Below are 27,672 nucleotides of genomic sequence, written 5' to 3'. Positions count from 1 at the left end.
GTATTTTGTACTCCAGTTGATCTTAAATAACTTTGCTGACAGGACAGAATCTTATTTCTCTCGTCATTTTAACATAACATAAGAAATAGGAGCAGGAGTGGGCCATGCAGCCCCTCGAGCCTGCTCCGCCATTTAATACGATCGTGGCTGGTCCACTTCCCTACCCGCTCCCCATAACCCCTTATTCTCTTAACGGTTAAGAAACTGTCCATCTCGGTCTTAAATTTATTCAATGTCCCAGCTTCCATAGCTCGCTGAGGCAGTGAATTCCACAGATTTACAACCCTCCGAGAGAAGAAATTCCTTCTCATCTCAGTTTTAAATGGGCGGCCCCTTATTCTAAGATCATGCCCCCTAGTTCTAGTCTCCCCCATCAGTGGAAACATCCTCTCTGCATCCACCTTGTCAAGCCCCCTCATCATCTTATACGTTTCAATAAAATCACCTCTCTAAAAAGCTCAAATTGTATTTTCTCTGTTTCAAATTTCCCAACAAGTAAAGACCCAATTCCTTGAGCCTATTCCAGTGGCTAAGAGCCCGAAAGGGGCTAACCTAAAGGGGGTAACTGAGGGGTTATCACTGGTGCTCCCGTGCAGCAGTCTGGAGGTCGTCCCGCTCAGGCCGCTCACCGGCCTTTGAATGGAGAAACTGCACATGCGCTGAAATTTGAATGGGCCGCACAGCCCGTTAAAGGGGCCACGCACCCAAAAAGAAAATCCGAGGTTGCCGTTGGTTATCACAGCCGAACATGATGCCCATGCTCGCACTCCCCAGCGGCAATTACTGGGAGTCAAAGGTTATGGGGAGCGGGCAGGGCAGTGCAGTTGAGGCCAAGATCAGATCAACCGTGATCTCATTGAAGTGGCGGAGCAGGCTCGAGGGGCCGAATGGCCGACGACTCCTAATTCATATGTTCCCCCCACCCCCCCTCAGTTGTCCAGCCCAGTGGCACTGAGGCCAATTAGAATCATAGACTGATACAATACAGAAAGAGGCCATTCGGCCCATCGTACCTGTGCCACATACCACAGCTGTACTTTAGCACCGGCCGTGTGCAGAGCCCGGGACCGATGTTCCCTTTGAGCTGTCTGCAGCTCCCCCGCAGCCGGCTCCCCGGCTTTTAAACGGGAAAAACAGCGCACGTACGGAAATTAGAATGGGCCGCGCGTCCGCCCCCTAAATAAAATGTAACGGTAACATTGCCTGGGACCCACTGTGCCATAGTATCACATCAGATGGTGTCTTTACCCACAGTATCGTCAGTGGTGCTGAAGTCTGGGTTTTTTTTCTTCTGAATGGGATAGGGTGCAGAATAAACACACCACTGCTTCTTGGTAATCTGCTTCCAGGTTTCGGTGATCTGTCGAGAACCCCCCTCCCCCCAATGTCCAATGTTAGCAACCTGCTGCTGTCTCTCTCTCTCTCTCTCTCTCTCTCTCTCTCTCTTCCGTTAGCAATGCGCTGTCTCTCCCTCCCCCCCTCCCTCCCATTTAACCTGTGCTTTGATCCTGTACGTGTTGCAGTCTCTCAGCCTTCCTGCCTTTTTCCCGTTTAGCAATCGAAGATGATTATGCTGGGCCCAAGCTGGAAGACGGCAAGGTCACTTTACGGTTCATGGTGGACCTGATGCAGTGGTTCAAAGACCAGAAGAAATTGCACAGGAAGTGTGCTTATCAGGTAAGGAGCTTGTTGGCTTTGTACCATCGGGGGAGGTAACTGCAAAACCCTGAGCACTCCTTGGAATTGTGTTGTGGGGATCAACCGAGGAGCCAGTCCGCCCCAGGAGAAGGTCCTCCTGTGTCCTGATTTAGCCCCTTTCACTTCCATGGCTCCTTGTCTCTGTAATCTCCTTCAGGCCCACAACCCCCGAGATGTCTGCGCTCCTCAAATTCTGTCCTCCTGAGCATCCCTAATTATAATCGCTCAACCATTGGCGGCCGTGCCTTCAGCTGCCGAGGAACTCCCTCCCTAAACCTCTCCGCCTCGCTACCCTCATTTAAGACGCTCTTTGACCAAGCTTTTGGTCACCTGCCGTAATTTCTTATGTGGCTCGGTGTCAAATTTATTAAATTTGTCTTACAATGCTCCTGTGACGCGCCTTGGGACGTTTTACTACATAAAATGTGCTATATAAATACATAAGAACATAAGAAATAGGAACAGGAGTAGGCCATTTGGCCCCTCGAGCCTGCTCCGCCATTTAATACGATCATGGCTGATCCGATCATGGACTCCGCTCCACTTCCCTGCCCACTCCCCATAACCCCTTATTCCCTTATCAGTTAAGAAACTGTCTATTTCTGTCTTAAATTTATTTAATGTCCCAACTTCCACAGCAGCGAATTCCACAGATTCACAACTCTCAGAAGAAATTCCTCCTCATCTCAGTTTTAAATGGGTGGCCTCTTATTCTAAGATTATGCCCTCTAGTTCTAGTCTCCCCCATCAGTGGAAACATCCTCTCTGCATCCACCTTGTCAAGCCCCCTCATAATCTTATACGTTTCGATAAGATCACCTCTCATTCTTCTGAATTCCAATGAGTAGAGGCCCTCAACCTTTCCTCATAAGTCAACTCCCTCATCTCCGGAATCAACCGAGTGAACCTTCTCTGAACTGCCTCCAAAGCAAAAGCATATCCTTTCGTAAATATGGACACCAAAACTGCACGCAGTATTCCAGGTGTGGCCTCACCAAGTTATTGTTGCTCGGTATATTGTCTCTTGGCTGTTTGTGGCTTCTCTTGTTGCTGTGCTTTGTGCTCAGTCATTCCCCGTGTCCAACCATCGTATAATCTTCTCTGCTCCCCCACCCATAACCTCCAAAAGTCTCCGACTCTGGCTGGGGTACAGTGTCTCGGACTCTGCTGCTACTTGTGGTGCCTCACTCAGAAGCCCGTTGTTCCGAGGCAGAGAGCATCATCAAACTGTGTGCTGTTGAATGCCACCATCTATGCCTGCTTTTTAGTGTGTGTGTCTGTGTGGGGAGGGGAGGGAAGGGAAGGGAGGAGAGGCGAGGCTAATGTGAGGAAGGACATTCTTGCTATTGAGGGAGTGCAGCGAAGATTCACCAGACTGATTCCCGGGATGGCTGGACTGACATATGAGGAGAGACTGGATCGACTGGGCCTTTATACACTGGAGTTTAGAAGGATGAGAGGGGATCTCATAGTAACATACAAAATGTTTATTTTCCTCAACAAAAGAGAAAGTTGAGTGTTGACCTGATTCAGGGTTTAAAATTATGAAGGGGTTTGATAGGGTCGATATCGAGAAGATGTTTCCACTTGTGGGGGACGGGACAGGTTAGATGCAGGAAGAATGTTCCCGATGTTTGGGAAGTCCAGAACTAGGGGACACGGTCTTAGGATAAGGGGTAGGCCATTTAGGACTGAGATGTGGAGAAACTTCTTCACTCAAGAGAGTTGTGAACCTGTGGAATTCCCTACTGCAGAGAGTTGTTGATGCCAGTTCATTGGATCTATTCAAGAGGGAGTTAGATGTGGCCCTTATGGCTAAAGGGATCAAGGGGTATGGAGAGAAAGCAGGAAAGGGGTACTGAGGGAATGATCAGCCATGATCTTATTGAATGGTGGTGCAGGCTCGAAGGGCCGAATGGCCTACTCCTGCACCTAGTTTCTGTGTTTCTATGAGCGACGATCTCGATGTTCTTTACAAGGATGATGCCAGAACCAAGAGCTTCTCACTATCTGTAAAGACTGAACAGACTGGGGCTCTTTTATTTTCCTCAACAAAAGAGAAAGTTGAGTGTTGACCTGATTCAGGGTTTAAAATTATGAAGGGGTTTGATAGGGTCGATATAGAGAAGATGTTTCCACTTGTGGGGGAGCCCAAGACTAATGGGCCATAAATACAAGTTAGTCACATCGGGAATTCAGGGGAAACTTCTTTGCCCCAGAGAATGGTGAGAATGTAAAACTCGCTACCACAGGGAATAGTTGAGATGAATAGCAGAGATATATTTAAGGGGACGCTAGATAAACACACGAGGGAGAAAGGAATAGGAGATGGCGGGAGTGGGGAACTGAAGTTGCATGATCAGCCATGATCATATTGAATGGTGGTGCAGGCTCGAAGGGCCGAATGGCCTGCTCCTGCACCTATTTTCTATGTTTCTAATGAGATGCTGATGGGGTGAGATGAAGTAAGGTTGGAGGAGGCTCGTGTGGAACATAAACCGTTGGCCAAATGGCCTGTATGTGCTGTAAATACTACATAATTTTAAACTCAAGGTATGATTCCCCTCCAAGTCCTTTTCAAAGACTTGCTGTACCACATTGTAACCAGGAGATGTCAGGGTGACAACTGCACAAGATTCTACAAATACCACACCTTAACCAGGGCAGGATCGGGGAAATGTCCGCCCCTCTTATGTTTTTTTTTGTCTGACTACGCTTCTGTGAGGGGGCCTTGAGATGTTTTACAACATTAGAGGCACAGTAATTAGGGCACAGCTGGAGTACTGCGTGCAGTTCTGGTCAACACATTACAGGAACTATGTGATTGCACCAGAGAGGGTACAGAGGAGATTTACGAGGGTGCTGCCTGGACTGGAGAATTTTAGCTATGAGGAAAGATTGGACAGGCTGGGATTTTCTTTGGAGCAGCGGAAGCTGACGGGAGATTTAATTGAGGTGTAGAAAATTATGAGGGTCCTCGATAAAGTGGATAGGGAGGATATGCCCCTTAGCAAAGGGGTCAACAACCAAGGGCCACAGATTTAAAGTAATTGGTAGGTTTAGAGGGGAAATGTCTTCACCCAGAGGGTGGTGGGGGTCTGGAACTCACGGCCTGAAAGGGTGGTAGAGGCAGAAACCCTCACCACATTTAAAAAGTACCTGGATGTGCACTTGAAGTGCCGTAACCTACAGGGCTACAGACCGAGAGCTGGAAAGTGGGATTAGGCTGGGTCGCTCTTTGTCGGCCAGCATAGACACAATAGGCCGAAATAGCCTCCTTCCGTGCTGTAAATTTCTATGATGAAATAAAAGTTGTCACAGGCCAACCAGTTTTATAGGATTGTTTCCAGCTCGAACATCGTGGCCCTGAAGCAGTCACTAAAATCACAGTCATAAATCTACTAGAAATATTTTTATTCCCGCTGTAAATGAGTCCTCCCCCCATCTATTTTATTTCTGGCCCATTTCTCCTCCCCTTTAAACCGCACATAATTTGAATGTATTTATGCTCCCACCTACCATTCAGAGGTGCAAACTTTTCTATTTAGGAGGCGGGTGTGGGAGGAGAAGGGGAAAGAAAGGGAGGGAGAGAGTTCACGGTTTGCAAACCTACTTTTAATTTTTCTGGCTGGTGGAACAGCTATCTTTAGAAGATCAACAGCAACGTATTATATTGCTGTGAAAGTTGCATTCACACGCGTGTAAACTTGCCAGGAATGCTGGCCATCTGACAAGTTAAGCTGGTCTGTGATGCCTGGGAGTGAAGCTAGTACTGTGAGCTGTGTGAAACCTGCAGTACAACACGCACCTCCTAGTTTGTCTGTGTCCTGGAGTCAGTATGAGAATATGCATTCCTGGCCCCCTTACCCCACCCCCCACAATTCATAGAATCTTACAGCACAGAGGGCCCAAGTTTCGGGCTGCGCCTAACACGGCGCAGCCCGGACCTGGACACCCGTTTTTCGCGCCACAAAGTGCGCCTAAAAAAAACTTACCTATTCTCCGGCTCCCTGCTGGTCCTCTGGAGGAGGCCATCTTAGACTGGGTGTTGTGTAATGAGAGAGGATTAATTAGCAATCTTGTTGTGCAAGGCCCCTTGGGGAAGAGTCACCATAATATGGTGGAATTCTGCATTAGGATGGAGAATGAAACAGTTAATTCAGAGACCATGGTCCAGAACTTAAAGAAAGGTAACTTTGAAGGCATGAGGCGTGAATTGGCTAGGATAGATTGGCAAATGATACTGAAGGGGTTGACTGTGGATGGGCAATGGCAGACATTTAGAGACCGCATGGATGAACTACAACAATTGTACATTCCTGTCTGGCGTAAAAATAAAAAAGGGAAGGTGGCTCAACCGTGGCTATCAAGGAAAATCAGGGATAGCATTAAAGCCAAGGAAGTGGCATACAAATTGGCCAGAAATAGCAGTGAACCCGGGGACTGGGAGAAATTTAGAACTCAGCAGAGGAGGACAAAGGGTTTGATTAGGGCAGGGAAAATGGAGTACGAGAAGAAGCTTGCAGGGAACATTAAGACGGATTGCAAAAGTTTCTATAGGTATGTAAAGAGAAAAAGGTTAGTAAAGACAAACGTAGGTCCCCTGCAGTCAGAATCAGGGGAAGTCATAACGGGGAACAAAGAAATGGCGGACCAATTGAACAAGTACTTTGGTTCGGTATTCACTGAGGAGGACACAAACAACCTTCCGGATATAAAAGGGGTCGGAGGGTCTAGTAAGGAGGAGGAACTGAGGGAATTCCTTATTAGTCGGGAAATTGTGTTGGGGAAATTGATGGGATTGAAGGCCGATAAATCCCCAGGGCCTGATGGACTGCATCCCAGAGTACTTAAGGAGGTGGCCTTGGAAATAGTGGATGCATTGACAGTCATTTTCCAACATTCCATTGACTGGATCAGTTCCTATGGAGTGGAGGGTAGCCATTGTAACCCCACTTTTTTAAAAAAGGAGGGAGAGAGAAAACAGGGAATTATAGACCGGTCAGCCTGACATCGGTAGTGGGTAAAATGATGGAATTAATTATTAAGGATGTCATAGCAGTGCATTTGGAAAGAGGTAATATGATAGGTCCAAGTCAGCATGGATTTGTGAAAGGGAAATCATGCTTGACAAATCTTCTGGAATTTTTTGAGGATGTTTCCAGTAGAGTGGACAAGGGAGAACCAGTTGATGTGGTATATTTGGACTTTCAGAGGGCTTTCGACAAGGTTCCACACAAGAGATTAATGTGCAAAGTTAAAGCACATGGGATTGGGGGTAGTGTGCTGACATGGATTGAGAACTGGTTGTCAGACAGGAAGCAAAGAGTAGGAGTAAATGGGGACTTTTCGGAATGGCAGGCAGTGACTAGTGGGGTACCGCAAGGTTCTGTGCTGGGGCCCCAGCTGTTTACACTGTACATTAATGATTTAGACGAGGGGATTAAATGTAGTATCTCCAAATTTGCGGATGACACTAAGTTGGGTGGCAGTGTGAGCTGCGAGGAGGATGCTATGAGGCTGCAGAGCGACTTGGATAGGTTAGGTGAGTGGGCAAATGCATGGCAGATGAAGTATAATGTGGATAAATGTGAGGTTATCCACTTTGGTGGTAAAAACAGAGAGACAGACTATTATCTGAATGGTGACAGATTAGGAAAAGGGGAGGTGCAAAGAGACCTGGGTGTCATGGTACATCAGTCATTGAAGGTTGGCATGCAGGTACAGCAGGCGGTTAAGAAAGCAAATGGCATGTTGGCCTTCATAGCGAGGGGATTTGAGTACAGGGGCAGAGAGGTGTTGCTACAATTGTACAGGGCCTTGGTGAGGCCACACCTGGAGTATTGTGTACAGTTTTGGTCTCCTAACCCGAGGAAGAACATTCTTGCTATTGAGGGAGTGCAGCGAAGGTTCACCAGACTGATTCCTGGGATGGCGGGACTGACCTATCAAGAAAGACTGGATCAACTGGGCTTGTATTCACTGGAGTTCAGAAGAATGAGAGGGAACCTCATAGAAACGTTTAAAATTCTGACGGGTTTAGACAGGTTAGATGCAGGAAGAATGTTCCCAATGTTGGGGAAGTCCAGAACCAGGGGACACAGTCTAAGGATAAGGGGGAAGCCATTTAGGACCGAGATGAGGAGGAATTTCTTCACCCAGAGAGTGGTGAACCTGTGGAATTCTCTACCACAGAAAGTTGTTGAGGCCAATTCACTAAATATATTCAAAAAGGATGTAGTCCTTACTACTAGGGGAATCAAGGGGTATGGTGAGAAAGCAGGAATGGGGTACTGAAGTTGCATGTTCAGCCATGAACTCATTGAATGGCGGTGCAGGCTAGAAGGGGTGAATGGCCTACTCCTGCACCTATTTTCTATGTTTCTATGTTTCTATGAGCCGGGCGCGGCGCAGCACGAGCTGTAGAGGGCGGAGCCAGGGCCCTGCGCCGAAAACAGTGCCGGGACCTCTGCACATGCGCGCTACAGTGGGCGCGCATGTGCAGTAGCTCCAGGCGCCTAAAACTCTGGGAGGGGCCCGAAGCACGCAGCCCCTAGCCCTGGCCGAATGGCCTCACTGGGGCTGCATGCATAAGGCTCCTCCCACCCGACCCGACCTCTTTCCCCCCCGCCCCCCCCCCCCCCCGGGACCTCAGCGACTCTCTTTCCCCCCCCCCCCAAAGACCCGACGCCACCTACCTGTAAATCCAGTTCGAAGTCTTGGGCCCGGCCGTTCAGCCTCCTTCCTCTCCCCCTCCCCCACCCCGCTCCTCCTCCGCCCCCCCATCCCACCTTCTCCCCCTCCACCCCACCCCCCTTCTCCCCCTCCCCTCACTGTCAGAAACACAGACACTGACAGACAGAGAGTGAGAGACACACACACACAGACAGACAGAGAGATAGAGACACTGACAGAGACACACTGGGGGGGGGGACACGTCCCAGCATGCTGTTGGAGGACTCCCAGTGCTGCAGTCGGTAAGTAGAAAATGTTTTATTTATTGATTTTTTTTTTAATTAATTTTTTTTTGTTTGATTTATTGGTTGATTTATTGATGTATTTATCATTTATTATTGATGATGGCTCTTTATTTGTAAAGCTGAAGTGTTTAATGTTTTTAAACTTCCCTTTAAACCCTAGCCCCCCCACCTTCCCTACGCCTAATTTGTAACCTACGCCTGATTTTCTAAAGTGTAGACAAGGTTTTTTCGAACGTACAAAAATCTTCACTTACTCCATTCTAAGTTAGTTTGGAGTAAGTTTTCGCTGCCCAAACTTTGAAAACAGGCGTAAGTGGCCGGTCACGCCCCCTTTTGAAAAAAAAATTCTGTTCCAAAGTGAAACTGTTCTAACTGACTAGAACTGGTGCAAACTAAATGCCGAGAATTCAAATTTCTAAGATACTCCATTCTAAACCAGTTGCTCCAAAAAATCAGGAGCAACTCAGGCCGAAACTTGGCCCCAGAAGGAGGCCATTTGGCCCATCGTGCCAGCTCTATGAAGGAGTGATCCAATTATCCCCACTTCCGTCTGCTCTTCCATAGAAAATAGGTGCAGGAGCAGGCCATTCGGCCCTTCGAGCCTGCACCACCATTCAATATGATCATGGCTGATCATGCAACTTCAGTACCCCATTCCTGCTTTCTCTCCATACCCCTTGATCCCTTTAGCCGTAAGGGCCACACCTAACTCTCTTTTGAATATATCTTAACGAACTGGTCTCAACAACTTTCTGTGGTAGAGAATTCCACAGGTTCACAACTCTCTGGGTGAAGAAGTTTCTCCTCATCTCGGTCCTAAATGGCTTACCCCTTATCCTTAGACTGTGACCCCTGGTTCTGGACTTCCCCAACATCGGGAACATTCTTCCTGCATCAAACCTGTCCGGTCCCGTCAGAATTTTATATGTTTCCATGCGATCCCCTCTCATTCTTCTAAATTCCAGTGAATATAAGCCTAGTCGATCCAATCTTTCTTCTTTCCCCGTAGGCATGCAAATTTCTCCTTTTCAAGTATTTAATCAATTCGCTTTTGGAAGTTGTTATTGAATCTGTTTCCGTCGCCCTTTCACGCAACGAATTCCAGATCACGTACCGCAGCTTATTTTTATATTAATTCTCACTGGAAACTCTGTCCTTTAAAGAGGCCCAGCTAGAGTGGATAGGCAGGTCCTATTTCCCTTGGCAGTGGGGCCAAGAACCCGTGGGCGTAGATTGAAAGTTATTGGTAGAAGAATTAGAGGGGAGTTTAGAACTTTTTTCACCCAGAGGGTGGTGGTGGGGGTGGGGGGGGGTGGGGGTGGGGGGGGGTCTGGGACCTTCTCTATTCTCAGGAGAACAATCCCAGCTTCTCCGGTCTCCACATAACTGAAGTCCCTCGTCGCTGGTACCATTCTAGTAAGTCTGCACCCTCTTCAAGGCCTTGACATCCCTCTTAACGCGTGGTGCCCAGAATTGGGGACACAATACTCCCAAATTCTACCTCCCTTCGCTCGCCTACCACCCTCATTAACTGACTCTGCCCCTCATAAATGTACTTTGGCTCCCATTCAATACTTAGCGTTTCTTTCTCCCCCCCCCCCCCCCCATCTCCACAATTTGAGGCTGACTTCTCTCACCTTCTCTTACAGATTCTGGTGCAGGTGAAGGAAGTGCTGTCGAAACTACCCAGTCTCGTGGAGATCACGCTGGGCAAGGTAAGGGCTCCGATGGGTAGCAATCTCTCCATGGAAACCAATGTAATGCTTCTGTCACTATAATGATGGGAAATGGGACCCATTGCCCAGCTCTTTCAAAGCACAGGCGCGATGTGCTGAATGGCCCCCCGCCCCTTCTTCCGGTGCTGCACGATTCTGTAATCCTCGAACCTTTCCTTGTTCCCTGATTATTTATAACCAGACAACGAGGATAGCTTCGAACTGCTCTTGTGTCAGAGCAACCTTGGAGTTGACAACTGGTCAAGGACTTTGAGCACTTGTGCAGGACAAGTAGGGGCATTGACACACAACGCCCTACTTTTCCAACAAGTGCTCAAGATCAAGGTTGGAAATTCGACGTGGCAAGCGAGCCCCAGGTGGGCAGAGGAAAGGAAGGTTTCAAGGACACGCGCAAAGCTTCCCGGATAAAGTGCAACATCCCCACCGACACCTGGGAGTCCCTGGCCAAAGACTGCCCTAAGTGGAGGAAATGCATCCGGGAGGGCGCTGAGCATCTCGAGTCTCATCGCCGAGAGCATGCAGAAACCAAGCGCAGGCAGCGGAAGGAACGTGCAGCAAACCAGACTCCCCACCCACCCTTTCCTCCAACGACTATCTGTCCCACCTGTAGAGACTGTAATTCCCATATTGGACTGTTCAGTCACCTGAGAACTCACTTTTGGAGTGGAAGCAAATCTTCCTTGATTTCGAGGGACTGCCTATGATGATAATCTGACACAAGTAAAAGCCCTTCAAGGTGATTTTAGGAGTTGTGTTGATGGGGTGAGATGAAGGGGGATGGGAGGAGGCTCGTGTGGCCATAAATATCGGCATGGACCTGTTGGGCCGGAAGGCCTCTTTCTGTGCTGTATATTCTACGTAATTCTATTTTTTTTTCCCCTCTTCATCCCAGAAACCATTCCTGAGCAATGACAGTCCCTCCTGTCGCTCACCCGTGTTCCCATATTCCTGAGAGCCGGGCCATTGAGTGTCGCTGGGGTACTCAACGTCTCAGCTAAGCCCGATTGTATATTAGCCACACACTTTAGCAGGGGATCACTGTGACTGATTTTAACATTAAAAAATAGGAGCAGGAATAGGCCATACGGCCCTTCGAGCCTGTTCCGCCATTCAGTAAGATCATGGCTGATCTGACCATGGACTCAGCTCCACTTCCCCGCCTGCTCTCCATAACCCCTTATTCCCTTATCGTTTAAGAAACTGTCTATATCAGTCTTAAATTTATTCAATGTCCCAGCTTCCACAGCTCTCTGAGGCAGCGAATTCCACAGATTTACAACCCACAGAGAGAAGAAATTTCTCCTCATCCCAGTTTTAAATGGGCGGCCCCTTATTCTTAAGATCATGCCCTCTAGTTCTAGTCTCCCCCATCAGTGGAAACATCCTCTCTGCAGCCACCTTGTCAAGCCCCCTCATAATCTGATATGTTTCAATAAGATCATCTCTCATTCTTCTGATTGAAGCTATCATTAAGGAAGAAATAGCGGGACATCTAGATAGGAATAGTGCAATCAAGCAGACGCAACATGGATTCATGAAGGGGAAATCATGTTTAACTAATTTACTGGAATTCTTTGAAGATATAACGAGCATGGTGGATAGAGGTGTACCGATGGATGTGGTGTATTTAGATTTCCAAAAGGCATTCGATAAGGTGCCACACAAAAGGTTACTGCAGAAGATAAAGGTACGCGGAGTCGGAGGAAATGTATTAGCATGGATCGAGAATTGGCTGGCTAACAGAAAGCAGAGAGTCGGGATAAATGGGTCCTTTTCGGGTTGGAAATCGGTGGTTAGTGGTGTGCCACAGGGATCGGTGCTGGGACCACAACTGTTTACAATATACATAGATGACCTGGAAGAGGGGACAGAGTGTAGTGTAACAAAATTTGCAGATGACACAAAGATTAGTGGGAAAGTGGGTTGTGTAGAGGACACAGAGAGGCTGCAAAGAGATTTCGATAGGTTAAGCGAATGGGCTAAGGTTTGGCAGATGGAATACAATGTTGGAAAATGTGAGGTCATCCACCTTGGAGAAAAAAAAGTAAAAGGGAATATTATTTGAATGGGGAGAAATTACAACATGCTGCGGTGCAGAGGGACCTGGGGGTCCTTGTGCATGAATCACAAAAAGTTAGTTTGCAGGTGCAGCAGGTAATCAGGAAGGCGAATGGAATGTTGGCCTTCATTGCGAGAGGGATGGAGTACAAAAGCAGGGAGGTCCTACTGCAACTGTACAGGGTATTGGTGAGGCCGCACCTGGAGTACTGCGTGCAGTTTTGGTCACCTTACTTAAGGAGGGATATACTAGCTTTGGAGGGGGTACAGAGATGATTCACTAGGCTGATTCCGGAGATGAGGGAGTGACCTTATGATGATAGATTGAGTAGACTGGGTCTTTACTCGTTGGAGTTCAGAAGGATGAGAGGACGATCTTATAGAAACATTTAAAATAATGAAAGGGATAGACAAGATAGAGGCGGCGAGGTTGTTTCCACTGGTCGGGGAGACTAGAACTAGGGGGCACAGCCTCAAAATACGGGGGAGCCAATTTAAAACCGAGTTGAGAAGGAATTTCTTCTCCCAGAGGGTTGTGAATCTGTGGAATTCACTGCCCGAGGAAGCAGTTGAGGCTAGCTCATTGAATGTATTCAAATCACAGATAGATAGATTTTTAACCAATAAGGGAATTAAGGGTTATGGGGAGCGGGCGGGTAAGTGGAGCTGAGTCCACGGCCTGATCAGCCATGATCTTGTTGAATGGCGGAGCAGGCTCGAGGGGCTAGATGGCCTACTCCTGTTCCTAATTCTTATGTTCTCATGAATTCCAATGAGTCGAGGCCCAACCTCCTCAACCTTTCCTCATAAGTCAACCCCCTCATCCCCGGAATCAACCTAGTGAACCTTCTCTGAACTGCCTCCAAAGCAAGGATATCCTTTTGTAAATATGGAAACCAAAACTGCACGCAGTATTCCAGGTGTGGCCTCACCAATACCCTGTATAGCTGTAGCAAGACTTCCCTGCTTCTATACTCCATCCCCAAAGGCCAAGATTCCATTGGCCTTCCTGATCACTTGCTGTACCTGCTTTTGTTCCCTGTCCTTAAATAAAAAGAAAGACTTGCATTTATATAGCGCTTTTCACAACCACCGGACGTCTCAAAGCGCTTTACGGCCAAATGAATTATTTTTGGAGTGTAGTCACTGTTGTAATGTGGGAAACGCTGCAGCGAATTTTGTGCACTGCAAGCTTCCACTAACAGCAACGTGATAATGATCAAATAATCATTTTTTTGTGAATTGAGGGATAAATATTGACCAGGACACCGGGGATAACTCCCCTGCTCTTCTTCGAAATAGTGGCCGTGGGATCTCTTGCGTCCACCTGAGGGGGCAGACTGGGCCTCGGTTTAACGTCCCATCCGGAAGACGGCACCTCCGACAGTGCGGCGCTCCCTCAGTACCGCGCTGGAGTGAGGGACATGTGTTGACCTTCCCAGACAACACACGCTGAAGCCAGTTAGGACCCTCCCTTCTGCCACCCTGCTCAGCACAGACTGGGAGTTGAACCACAGACCCTCCTGGTTTAGAAAGAGAGAATGCTCAGGAAGCACTCAGCAGGTCAGGCAGCATCTGTGGAGAGAGAGAGCGCGACAATTAATGTTTCAGCTCGATGACCATTGAGCTCCGATCCTCGCTGTGCAAACTCCTCGAGACATCAGAGACTCCCACATTATTTTCTTTTGTGAGGGGCAGTGTTTTGTCTGTTGGTTGCATTTGCGCGTCTGTTACCCGTTTGCACACGGCTGCCTGTTTCTCTTCCAGAAAGAGTCCATCACCATTTGCGGAGACATTCACGGACAGTACTACGACCTGCTGAATATATTTGAACTCAATGGCTTACCTTCAGAATCTAATCCTTATGTATCCTTTTCACGTTGGGGCAGCCCTGGTCCAGTGAGGGGGGGGGGGGGGGTGTGGTGGGTGGAGAGAGATGGGGAAAAAAGTGAGATAACTGACCAATTAGTCTGTATTAATGATGTCGATTTAGGAATAAATGTTGGCCAGGACACTGGGAGCCATCCCCACTCCTTCTTTTGTCAAATGCCGCAGGATCTTTTATGCCCACCCGAGCAGCCAGACGGGTCTGATTTAACCTGCGGCACTTCCTCACACTTCTATAAATCTGAACAAGCAGACGTGACCTCATTTTAACGTCTCCTCCTCCAAAGGACGGCACCTCCAACGCTGCAGCAGTCCCTCAGTACTGCACTGAAGTGTCAGTACGGGATCTGTACTCTCAAGTCCCGGAGTGGGACTTGAACCTAATACCCTCCTGCCTTACCTCTGAGTGCAGATAAACGTCAGAAGCGTGCATATTCCACGGTCGTGCGAGTTAATGGGCGACAATGTGTCGCGTGCTTGGCTTGCCGGTGATATTACTGCTGAGAAGCCAGTGTCCACTGCACGATGGCCCCCTCCTATCTCATTTTATTTGCTGCTTCTCGATAGTTTTCTCCGCCAGCGCCGATTCTTCGCTGTCCTGTTCCGTAAGTGCCAGCAATCTGGCACCTTGTCCAACTGACCACTCGTCAACAGACTATTCGGCTGTGGGTAGCATCACAGCCCGATCCTTTCGCGCCCACCGTCCACATAAGCTCCCTTTCTGCCAGGGATCAGTAAATGGAGCGGGAATCCTGATTTAAAAAAAAAAAATTATTATTCTTCATTCGCGGGATGTGGGCGTCGCTGGCAAGGCCGTTTATTGACCATCCCTAATTGCCCTCGGGAAGGTGGTGGTGAGCCGCCCCCTTGAACCGCTGCAGTCTCGCTGTACTTCGTAGCTGGAGCGCTCATTTCAGAGCGCTCATTGCTGTGTGTCTGCAGTCACGTCTCGGCCAGACCGGGTAAGGGCGGCAGATTTCCTTCCCTAAGTGAACCCAATGGGTTTTTACAACAACCTAATAGCTACACGGTCAGCGTTACTGGCGTGAGCTTTTTATTCCCGATTTATTTAATTAACTGAATTTAAATTCCCCGAGCTGCCGTGGTGAGATTTGAACTCGGGTCTCTGGAGCATTAGTCCAGGCCTCGGGATTACGAGTCCAGTAATATAACCAGTGCGCTACCGTTCCCGGTAATTTTCCTTCTTCATGCGCGAAGGTTTGAATGGGCTGCGCAGCCCGCTAAAGGGACCGCCCCTTTCCCCCCCCCCCCCCCAAAAGAATTAGGACAAACATTGCTTGTGACCCCTCAAATTCTATTTCTCCAGAGGTAGGACTGGAACAGAAATTGTGGAGGGTGGGGATGCGGCTGTGTATATCCACCAAACCAAGCGAGATATTTCAATGCTGCTCACCCACATCCCTTCGCGTAACGCGGGAGCCAAATCCCCGCTTGAGGTCTTGTTCACTGCAAACCCAGTCCACGCTCCTTAATCCACATGTTGCTCAGTTATTTAATGGCGATTTTGTAGACCGGGGGTCTTTCTCCGTGGAGGTTATACTAGTCCTGTTTGGATTCAAGCTGCTCCACCCAAACCACTTCCACGTTCTCCGAGGTAAGCTGTCTTTTCCCCTTTTGTAAGAACTTGCGTTCCTGCGAAGCCATTTGTGCTTTCAGGATGACCCAAAACCCTTTACCGCCTTTTGACGTGTAGTCACTGTTGTAATGTAGGGAAACGCGGCAGCCAATTTGTGCACAGTAAGCTCCCACAAACAGCAACAAAATAAATGACCAGATCGTCTGTTTTTGTTTAAGGTGTATCCTGTCCCTCTGAGGCAGTTCAGAGATGGTTCACTCGGTTGATTCCGGGGATGAGGGGGTTTGACTTATGAGGAAAGGTTGAGTAGGTTGGGCCTCTACTCATTGGAATTCAGAAGAATGAGAGGTGATCTTATCGAGACGTATAAGATTATGAGGGGGCTTGACAAGGTGGATGCAGAGAGGATGTTTCCACTGATGGGGGAGACTAGAACTAGGGGGCATAATCTTAGAATAAGGGGCCGCCCATTTAAAACTGAGATGAGGAGGAATTTCTTCTGAGGGTTGTAAATCTGTGAAATTCACTGCTTCAGAGAGCTGTGGAAACTGGGACATTGAATAAATTTAAGACATAGAAACATAGAAAATAGGCGCAGGAATAGGCCGTTCGGCCCTTCGAGCCTGCACCGCCATTCATAAGATCATGGCTGATCATTCCTTCAGTACCCCTTTCCTGCTTTCTCTCCGTACCCCTTGATCCCCAAGAGATCGGCAGTTTCTTAACCGATAAGGCAATAAGGGGGCGGGCAGGGAAGTGGAGCCGAGTCCAGGATCGGATCAGCCATGGTCGTATTGAATGGCGGAGCAGGCTCGCGGGGCCGTATGGCCTACTCCTGCTCCTATTTCTTATGTTCCTCAAATGGGTGTCCTTTCTGGTTCTGAGGAAGGGGTCCATATTAACCCAGTCAGTTTCCCTTTCACCCCCTGCTCCCTGAACCCCCCACCTGCCCCGGAAAAAATGTCCCATCTAGCCAGAGGTTTGGTGTAAATGAGGCACACCGTGCTGTGACTGCGTGCCGTGAAGTGCCGGAAACAAATATTCCCTCTCCCCCCTCCCCCAAGCACGTGTGATAGGGCAGGGGTTTTGATGCATAAAAATGCTTTATAAATCAGTTCCCACTTCAAAGATGGACCTTCCAGCCAGGAAAGAGGCAGGAATAAGAGTTAAATGAAAGCGGGAGAGGTTAGATTGCCAAAGTAAGTGCAAATAGAAGGGAGTAGCTCGAAATGAGAATGGGGGCAAGATGATGAGCAAAGTGAATTCAAATGTTGGCACTTCTATTTTAGTTTAAGTTAGTTTGTGTTCACCCCTCCAGACGCTGATCATTTGAGGCAGAAAGTAGACACTGAGAAGGAGGAGAGGAAACATATTTTGGGGAGTGGTGGGGAGAAAAGAGTCAAAAGGAAGGCAAAGTAGAAGACTTGCATTTCTATAGCGCCTTTCACGACCACCGAACATTTCAAAGCACTTTACAGCCAATTAAGTACTCTTTTGAAGTGTAGCCATTGCTGTAATGTGGGAAACGCGGCAGCCAATTTGTGCACAGCAAGCTCCCACGAATATCACTGTGCTAATGACCCGGTACTATGGGTTTTTTTTGTTCTGCTGATTGAGGGATAAATATTGGCCCCAGGGGATAACTCCCCTGCTCTTCAAAATAGTGCCATGAGATCTTTTACGTCCACCTGAGAGGGCAGACGGGGCCTCTGCTTCATGTCTCATCCTGTCGGAGGCGGTACATGGTTGTAGGAGAGAATTTAAGATGATGGGAGGGGAGCAGTGACTGAACAATGGCCAAGAGGAGACTAGCAATCTAAACGCCCCTTTGCAGCTTGCCATATAGCCTAGAGAGTAGGTGTTAAAGCAAATGAAACCACCTCAGCATGTCTTAGCTCATCCTTTTCATTGGGAACCAGATAAGTGGCTACATGAAGCAGTATTTGTATTTAATGTGAGCCTTTCATAACCTCCAAAAACCCCAAAGCACTTTACAGCCAATTAAATACTTTTAATTCGCATTCACTGTTGTGATGTAAAGAAACACCGCAGCCATTTTGTGTCCCACAAGCAGCAATGCTATAAATATAAATGTTAGTGATGTATGATGCGGGCTAAACGTTGGCCAGGACACCCGGGAAACTCCACTGCGCTTCTTCGAAACAGTGCCACGGGATATATTACGTCCACCCGAGAGAGGAGATGGCGCCTCGGATCAGAGTCCCATCCAGTAGATGGAACCTCTCTCAGTACCGCACGGGGAGAGTCGGCTTGCATTATGTGCTCCAAGTCTCTGGAGTGGGGCTTGAATCCACAACCTAGCTCGGGCGAGAGTGCTGAATACCGGATCAATCTTAAGGTGCACTGTGTTTGAAGTTGAAAGCATTTTGCAGCAATAAATTCATCACGGCACCGCACCTCACTGGTGACAAGTGTGATGTAACGTAACGGAATATAATTCCACTGGGCAGGCTACCGCCGGCAGAGAAAGGCAAGAATGGCACAAAAGTGAGTGAAAGTGGGAAAGAGAGCAATAAAAGGAATAGAGGGCGCAAAAGAAAGATGAAGAATAAATTGGATAGAAAGTGAGTGAGCGACAGCAAAAGAGCATCCACTGGACAGAGGAAATCTGATCTCTTTCATTTTGCGTGTCTTTTTCTCTTCCCCCCCCCCCTCCCACTCCACGGCCCAAGTTTTCTCCCGTCTCCCTTCCTCACCCCGCGGTATCGTTACCACAGGTACCCCACTCCCCTGGGTTCCTTGCCCAGGCAGCCGTTTATTGCCTGAAAGACTAGACCAAGACTTATCTGCAGGCTGATTGCCCATGGGAGAGATTGCAGCCGACCCCAAGAGGTTAGGGGTCAGCAGGGGTTACTGGGTAGCATTCCGGAGCTGCAGGATTCCTGCCTGTCTGGTTTCTCCGCGCCCCGCCCCCTCCCCAGAAGCAGCGTGGCCACTTGAAAAGGCGTTTGGAAAGTACGGTGCACGTCGGGTTTGCGGCCAAACGGTGGCGCCCCGCGGTTAACGGCGAGGTTTTTGCTCTTGGCCGTTGCAGGTAACCACGAAACGGACAACATGAACCAAATGTACGGCTTTGAGGGCGAGGTGAAGGCCAAATACACGTCGCAGATGTTTGAGCTTTTCAGTGAGGTGTTCCAGTGGTTGCCCCTGGCTCAATGCATCAACAGTAAAGTATTGGTGAGCAAGCCTTGATCTCTCTATCCTGCTACACTACCGTCTGCTGGTTTCGTGACTTTCCAGAAAGGTTCAGAGAGCCACCGAGTTAAAGAATTGCATATATATATATAGCGCTTTTCATAAGCTCAGGACGCCCCAAAGCGCTTTGCAGCCAATGAAGTGCTCTCTTTGTTTGAAAGTGTAGCCACTGTGGTAATGTAGGAAATATAGACAGCAAGCTCCCACAAGCAGCAATGAGATACATGACCAGATAATCTGTTGGTTGAGGGATAAATATTGGCACCAGGGAGAAGCTCCCCTGCTCTTCTTCAAAATAGTGCCGTGGGATCTTTTACGTCCATCTGAGCGGGCAGACGGGGCCTCGGTTTAAGATGTGATTTATATAGCGTCATTAATAGCCAATTAAGTACTTCTGCATTGTAGCCACTGCTGCAATGCAGCCAATTTGCGCACAGCAAGCTCCCACAAACAGCAATGTGATAATGACCACAATTTTTTTTTTTGTGATGTTGATTGAGGGATAATTATTGGCTCAGGACACCGGGGAGAACTCCTCTGCTCTTCAAAATAGTGCGTAGGATCTTTTCCGTTCACCCGAGAGGGCAGACGGGGCCTCGGTTTATCGTCTCATCCGAACGACGGCACCTCCGGCAGTGCGGCGCTCCCTCAGCACTGCACCGGGAGTGTCCGCTTAGATATTGCTCTGGGGCAAAAATATTATATTTCTTGCCTGGTGGGATTTTCTTTTCACGCTGTCTCACCCCGAAGGTGTTGTGGTGCAGTTCTGCAGGTATTGGCCGCCCTTTGGTACCACACCCAAGTGCCTGTTCATGTGTGAATTTGGACTGTGGGCCAGATCAGGCTTTTCAACTACAGGGAGCAAGGTGACATCACAGCTGAGCCAGACCCTGAGCATGTTTGCAGGGCTCACTGGACAGAACCCTGCTGCCCGGGCTTAATTCAGCCAACTTGGTATAGACTGCGTCTTCCTGATCTCTCTCTGTCAACAACTTGCATTTATATAGCGCCTTTAATGTAATTTTAAAAAAAAAACTCCCAAGGAATGTTATCCAACAAAATTTGCCGCAAGGAGATATTAGGACAAATGTAACACCCCTGTTTTTATTTTTTAAAAAAGGAGGCAGACAGAAAGCAGGAAACTATAGCCCAGTTAGCCTAATCTCTGTCGTTGGGAAAATGCTGGAGTCCATTATTAAGGAAGCAGTAGCAGGACATTTGGAAAAGCATAATTCAATCAAACCGAGTCAGCATGCTTTAAGAAAGGGAAATCATGTTTGATAGATTTGCTGGAGTTCTTTGAGGATTTAACAAGCAGGGTGGTTAAGGGGGGAGCCTGTGGATGTGGTGTATTTGGATTTCCAGAAAGCATTCGATAAGGTGCCACATTAAAGGCTACTGCACAAGATAAAAGTTCACGGGGTTGGGGGTAATATATGAATGGATTATCATAGAGGATTGGCGAACTAACAAAACAGAGAATTGGGATAAATGGGTAAACAATAACTAGTGGGGTGCTGCAGGGATCGGTGCTGGGGCCTCAACTATTTACTGTCTATATTAATGACTTGGATGAAGGAACCGAGTGTAATGTAGCCAAGTTTGTTGATGGTACAAAGATGGGTGGGAAAAGAAAATTGTGAGGAGGTCACAAAAAATCTGCAAAAGGATAGACAGGCTAAGTGAGTGGGCAAAAATTTGGCACATGGAGTATAATGTGGGAAAATGTGAGGTTATCCACTTGGGCAGAAAATAGAAAAGCAAATTATAATTTAAATGGAGAAAAATTGCACAGTGCTAGAGTACAAAGGGACCTGGGGGTCCTTGTGCATGAAATACAAAAAGTTAGTATGCAGGTACAGCAAGTAATCAGGAAGGCCAATGGAATGTTGGTCTTTATTGCAAAGGGGATGGAGTATAAAAGCAGAGAAGTCCTGCTGCAACTGTACAGGGTATTGGTGAGGCCACACCTAGAGTACTGCATACAGTTTTGGTCTTCGTATTTAAGGAAGGATATACTTGCTTTGGAGGCTGTTCAGAGAAGGTTCACTAGGTTGATTCCAGAGATGAAAGTTTGAGGAGGTTGGGCCTATACTTATTGGACTTCAGAAGAATGAGAGGTGATCTTATCGAAAGGTACAAGATAATGAGGGGGCTCGACTAGGTGGATGCAGAGAGGATATTTCCATTCATAGGGGAAACTAAAACTAGGGGACAGAGTCTCAGAATAAGGGGTCGTCCATTTAAAACTGAGATGAGGAGGAATTTCTTCCGAGGGTTGTAAATCTGTGGAATTTTCTGCCCCAGAGAGCTGTGGAGGCTGGGTCATTGAATATATTTATGGCGGAGATGGATAGACTTTTGATAAGGGAATAAAGAATTATGGGGAGTGGGCAGGGAAGTGGAGCTGAGTCCATGATCAGATCAGCCATGATCTTATTAAATGGCGGAGCAGGCTCGAGGGGTCAAATGGCCTACTCCTGCTCCTATTTCTTATGTGCTTATGCCCAAAAGCTTGGCCAAAGGTAGGTTTTCAGGAGTGTCGTAAAGGAAGTTTAATGAAGGAATTTCAAAGCTTAAGGCCCAGGCAGCTGAAGGCACGGCCACTAATGATGGGATGGGGGCGGGGAAAGGAAATTGGGGATGCACAAGGGGCCAGAATTGGAGGAACGCTGATATCTCAGAGGGTTGTGGAGCTGGAGGAGGTTAGAAATAGGGAGGGGGCGAGGTCATGGAGGGATTTGAACATGACGACGAGCATTTTAAAATGCAGAAGTTTCCAATCCGGGTGGCAATATAGGTCGGTGAGTGCGGGGGTGATGGGTGAGCGGGACTTGGTGTGCGTTAGGACACGGGGCAGCCGAGTTTTGATGCGCTGAAGCTTATGGAGGGTGGAAGGTGGGAGGCCGGCCAGGAGAGCGTTGGAATAGTAGAGTCTAGAGACAACAAGTGCTACTTAGTGACTCGACCAGTAAGTTGGTGGTGGTAAGGTAGGGGTTGGCATCCGGGTGATGCAGGATTTGAGCACATTCTGATCGATTTTTAAAATTAATTCACCATATAGATTATGCACGGAGGACTCTTCAGCGAAGATGGCATAACCCTCGATGACATCAAGAAGATAGAGCGGAACAGACAGCCTCCTGACTCGGGTATGGAATCCCACCCTGCTGCTCCCTGTCTAGACACTTGAGCAAGTTATCTGGCCGAGGCGTGCATGACTGACCAGTCGGGTCTAGCTGGGGTGGGAATATAACGGGAATCCCTGACACCTCATGAATTAGATCAGTGTTTTTAAAAAAAAAAAATGTTTCTTGAGGCTGACATTTTTAAAGCTATAAATATTTATCTTTACACTTCAAGAGGGATGACGTGTAGATGCATACATCTTTAACGTTACTGGTTTGAGGCAGATTTAAACCCTGCAGTACATGGTTTGGGGTGGGGTGGAGTGTATATGTTGCGATACACAAGGTATTGCAATTGTATGGGACGGGCTAGATGGATCAGCTAGTCTTTGCCTGTTCGTATGTGAACAGAACGTGCGTTTGTTTATACGCTCATGCGAAACCCATTTCACTGACTCAAGTTGAATTTATCTCTCTACCAGCCGCACGGATTTCTAGGTTCCAAATGAAGGGGCTTTCTTGTTTCTCATAACCCAGCAGAAGTTTTTTTTGGCCATACAAAGAAGCAATTAACTGACTAGTTTTTTTTCTCTCTTTCTCCCCCCCCCCCTCCCCTGTTTTTCCTCATCCCCTCCCACTTATCATCTTTCCTCTCCTCCTGTCTCACCAGTTATTATGGGAGTCAAGGGATATGGGGATAGGACAGGAAAGTGGAGTTGAGGTCGAAGATCAGCCATAATCTTATTGAATGGCAGAGCAGGCTCGAGGGGCCGAATGGCCGACTCCTGCTCCTATTTCTCGTGCTCTCGGTGTCTCGCTGTGTCCAGTATTGGGCTTCGTGATTGTCTCTCTTCCTGAGTTACTGTGTGCCTCTACATGTTTTTTTTTAAATGTTCTCCTCATTTACTTTGTTTTTGCAACAGGTCCAATGTGCGACTTGCTCTGGTCGGATCCACAGCCTCAGGTAAGAGACTAAAACCAGGACTTGCTGTGCTCTGCCCTCGGCAACCAGTAAGCCTAGACCACCATTGTCCAAACTGGAGACCGAGGGCCCCCAAAGCCTTGGTTAATCGAAGCCCATCGAACTTCATGATGCGCTTTTATCGTTTGTCTGTTTGAATCATAGAAAATTACGACACAGAAGGAGGCCATTCGGCCCATCATATCCGTGTCGGTCGAAAAAGAGCTCCCCAGCCCACACCCACCTCCCAGCTCTCGGTCCGTAGCCCTGTAGGTTACAGCTCTTCAAGTGCACATCTAAGTACTTTTTAAATGCGGTGAGGGTTTCTGCCTCTACCACCCTTTCAGGCAGTCAGTTCCAGACCCCCACCACCCTCTGGGTGAAAATATATTTCCTCATCTGCCCTCTCATCCTTCCACCAACTACTTTAAATCTGTAACTGGACTGGTCCTGGACATTTGGAAAGGATGTTGCCTCATGGATAAGTCCTAAATCAGAATGTTGGCATTCAGCCTCCTTCCTTCCCTGGTTTGCAAGTGAGCACGAGATATGTCGTGGTGTAGTGTGCAAAACAGACTTTAGTGATGCACGTTACAGGTGATCAGCCTAACTGTACAGGCCGGCTTTTCGGTCTCTATCTTTTGAGCCCTCCGAGGAAATGCTGAAAACCAAGTTCCTATTTTGCTCACATCGAAGTTACATCACCTAGCTAAGACTGCATGACGTATCTATTCCCAAATCCTTTGAAAACCGTCTATCCCATGTAAACACTTGGTTATTTGCTCCAAAGCTGCTTCCCTTAAGCAAGACTTCCTGATGTAACAGTAATAAACATGGGTATGAGGTATCCATTAACTGTAGTATAGTAAGATAACGGTTGTTAAACCCTGACCTTCAAAGATGTAGCAATTGCAAAGGGGAGGGAGTATAAAAGCAAGGAAGTCTTGCTGCAGCTATACAGGGTAAAGGTGAGGCCACAACTGGAATACTGCGTGCAGTTTTGGTTTCCATATTTACGAAAGGATATACTTCCCTTGGAGGCAGTTCAGAGAAGGTTCACTCGGTTGATTCCGGAAGGGATTGACTTATGAGGAAAGGTTGAGTAGGTTGGGCTTCTACTCATTTGAATTCAGAAGAATGAGAGGTGATCTTATCGAAACATATGAGATTATGAGGGGGCTTGACAAGGTGGATGCAGAGAGGATTTTTCCACTGATGGGGGAGACTAGAACTAGGGAGCATAATCTTAGAATAAGGGGTCGCCCATTTAAAACAGAGATGAGGAGAAATTTCTTCTCTCTGAGGGTTGTAAATCTGTGGAATTCGCTGCCTCAGAGAGCTGTGGAAGCTGGGACATTGAATAAATTTAAGACAGAAATAGACAGTTTCTTAACCGATAAGGGGTTATGGGGAGCAGGCAGGGAAGTGGACCCAAGTCCATGATTGGATCAACCATGATCGTATTAAATGGCGGAGCACGCTCGAGGGGCCGTATGGCCTACCCCTGCACCTATTTCTTGTGTTCTTGTAGTTAATGGATACCTCTTACCCATATTTATCACCCTAGCCCCTGAAGTTACAGTTTAATCATTCCTGACTGACATCATTACTGTCGTATATTTCTTTGCACAAGCACTTTTCACATCAGAAGACGAGCTATGCCGTACTTTCTCGACACTTCAAAGCCACCCCGTTTATCTTGGGAAGCCTGTTACTCCCAGATACAAAGAAGTTCGACTGTTCATCGTCAACTCCCCAGGATGCCGAATGGCCTACTCCTACACCTATTTTCTATGTTTCTATTATATTATATTCAAAAAGGAGTTAGATGAGGTCCTTACTACTAGGGGGATCAAGGGGTATGGCGAGAAAGCAGGAATGGGGTACTGAAGTTGAATGTTCAGCCATGAACTCATTGAATGGCAGTGCAGGCTAGAAGGGCCGAATGGCCTACTCCTGCACCTATTTTCTATGTAACATGCATCTCTCCAGGGTGTCCCAGATCTGTTCGTATCAGCAACCCGAGATATCTACAGGCTTAATGAGAGCATGATTTTCAAAATCGTGCTTTCCCGAGGCCCCAGGGTGCGGTCTACATCTGTCCATGAAGACAAAGGCTTTGGGCACCTGTGGTCTTGACAGTGATTGTTGGCAGGCAGGTGGGTCACAGGAGATTTGTGGCCAGGCCCAGCCGTGTCCTTGGCTTGGTGAACGTGCCTTACCTTTCCACTGGGTAGTGTTCCCCACCATTCCTCCCGAGCCCAGGAAACCCCCCCCCCCCCCCCGAGATGCATTGCGGCACCCCCCCAATCTCCAACCAATCTGAGATCGCCAACCGTGGTGTGGGGGTCACACCAGGACCTTCTGATCTGTGGGGCTCATTACCACACCAATGCGTTTGCCCAATTGGCCATCAGATCTGCTCTGTCGAAATACTCTTAAACCCTGGCACCAAGAACTTTACAAACGGATTTTCCTCCCCGCCCCATCAGAACATAAGAATTAGGAGCAGGAGTAGACCATTCGGCCCCTCGAGCCCATTCAGTGAGATCCTGGCTGATCTTCGACCTCAACTCCACTTGCCTGCACTCTCCCCATATCCCGTGATTCCCCTAATATTCAAACATCTATCGATCTCAGCCTTGAATACACTCAACGACTGAGCCTCCACAACCCTCTGGGGCAGAGAATTCCAAAGATTCACCACCCTCTGAGTGAAGAAATTCCTCCTCATCTCAGTCCTAAATGACCGACCCCTTATTCTGAGACTGTGTGACCCCTGGTTCTAGACTCCCCAGCCCGGGGGAAACATCCTCCCTGCATCTACCCTGTCAAGCCCTGTAAGAATTTTCTATGTTTCAAAGAAATCACCTCTCATTCTTTGAAACTCTAGAGAATATCAGCCTAGTCTACTCAATCTCAATCTCAACCTCGTACGACAATCCCCCCCCACCCCCCCATCCCAGGAATCAGTCTGGTGAACCTTCGCTGCACTCCCTCAATGGCAAGTACTGTACATCCTTCCTTAGGTAAGGAGACCAAAACTGTATACAATACTCCAGGTGCGGTCTCAGTCATCAAAGGCGGTCCCTGAAACGAGGATGACTTGCTTCCACAAGAGTTCACAGATGTTTCAATGAAGGACCCGATGTTCCAGGTCCTGAACTCCAATTGAGGGGGTGGAAGGTGCCTGTGGGTGGATTTTTTTTAACGTGGGGTGGCCGTTGCACATCAGCCACCACACGGAGCTTGACAGAGCGAGGTCTTGGTCCAGTGGCAAGGGTTAACCAGGACGATGGGAGACCTGCTCTGCTGCACGGGCCCAGTGCGCACATATCGCACAGTGTGGGCTGGGCCCGTGCTGCCCCTGGGCCCTTGGCTCTTCCGGGCCCCGTACCCTCATACGCCGCCCCTCCGCCCACGGTGTTCCAGGGCCCGGCGCTCCAGCTCCATTTATAGCCCAGACCCGCGGTGCGGTCTCGGTCGCCTGTCATTGGTGGCGGTTGTTTCCTGGTGAGTCTTGCCCAGTGCTCCTGAGTGACCATGTCCCGTCTCCGTTGCCTTTTCCAGAACGGGAGATCGGTCAGCAAGCGCGGCGTCAGCTGCCAATTCGGGCCGGATGTCACCAGCCGCTTCCTAGAAGAGAACCAACTGGACTATATAATCCGGAGTCACGAGGTGAAGCCAGAAGGCTATGAGACGACGCACAACGGCAAGTGCATCACTGTGTTCTCGGCACCAAACTACTGGTGAGTATTCTGTGCTGTTCCAGCCACTCTTTACTTACAGCAGACAGGCAGACTTGCATTTATATAGCGTCTTCCACGACCACACTGGATGTCTCGAAGCGCTTTACAGCCAATGAAGTACCTTTTTATAAAGTGTAGTCGCTGTTGTATTGTGGGAAACGCGGCAGCCAACTTGCACACAGCAAGCTCCCATAAACAACGGTGTGATAATGACCCGGATCATCTGTTGATTGAGGGATAAATATTGGCCCCAGGACACCGGGGAGAATTCCCCTGCTCTTCGAAATAGTGCCGCGGGATCTTTTGCGTTCACCTGAGAGCAGACGGGGCCTCGGATTAACGTCTCGACCAACAGACGGCACCTCCGACAGTGCGGCGCTCCCTCAGCATTGCCTCTCCGACAGTGCGGCGCTCCCTCAGCATTGCCTCTCCGACAGTGCGGCGCTCCCTCAGCACTGCCTCTCCGACAGTGCGGCGCTCCCTCAGCATTGCCTCTCCGACAGTGCGGCGCTCCCTCAGCATTGCCTCTCCGACAGTGCGGCGCTCCCTCAGCATTGCCTCTCCGACAGTGCGGCGCTCCCTCAGCATTGCCTCTCCGACAGTGCGGCGCTCCCTCAGCATTGCCTCTCCGACAGTGCGGCGCTCCCTCAGCATTGCCTCTC

At 48.4% G+C, this 27,672-nt stretch overlaps 1 protein-coding gene across 1 annotated transcript in view; it reads left to right on the top strand.

Moving 5' to 3' along the window:
• The window catches only part of ppp5c (protein phosphatase 5, catalytic subunit), a 58,617-nt gene that overhangs the window by 22,071 nt on the left and 8,874 nt on the right, over positions 1–27,672 (top strand). Inside the window, exons 4-11 of the mRNA XM_070867724.1 lie at positions 1,556–1,677; positions 10,328–10,393; positions 14,240–14,338; positions 15,869–15,974; positions 19,012–19,154; positions 22,237–22,324; positions 23,224–23,264; positions 26,832–27,010. Of these exons, the coding sequence (XP_070723825.1) occupies positions 1,556–1,677; positions 10,328–10,393; positions 14,240–14,338; positions 15,869–15,974; positions 19,012–19,154; positions 22,237–22,324; positions 23,224–23,264; positions 26,832–27,010 (844 nt within the window). The remainder of the gene's footprint in view (positions 1–1,555; positions 1,678–10,327; positions 10,394–14,239; positions 14,339–15,868; positions 15,975–19,011; positions 19,155–22,236; positions 22,325–23,223; positions 23,265–26,831; positions 27,011–27,672) is intronic.

The sequence above is a fragment of the Pristiophorus japonicus genome, chromosome 26 (genome assembly GCF_044704955.1).
Source record: "Pristiophorus japonicus isolate sPriJap1 chromosome 26, sPriJap1.hap1, whole genome shotgun sequence".
NCBI classification, from domain to species: Eukaryota; Metazoa; Chordata; class Chondrichthyes; family Pristiophoridae; genus Pristiophorus; species Pristiophorus japonicus.
The sequence above is the reverse complement of the archived record's forward strand: the minus strand, read 5'-3'. Positions and strand labels throughout refer to the sequence as shown.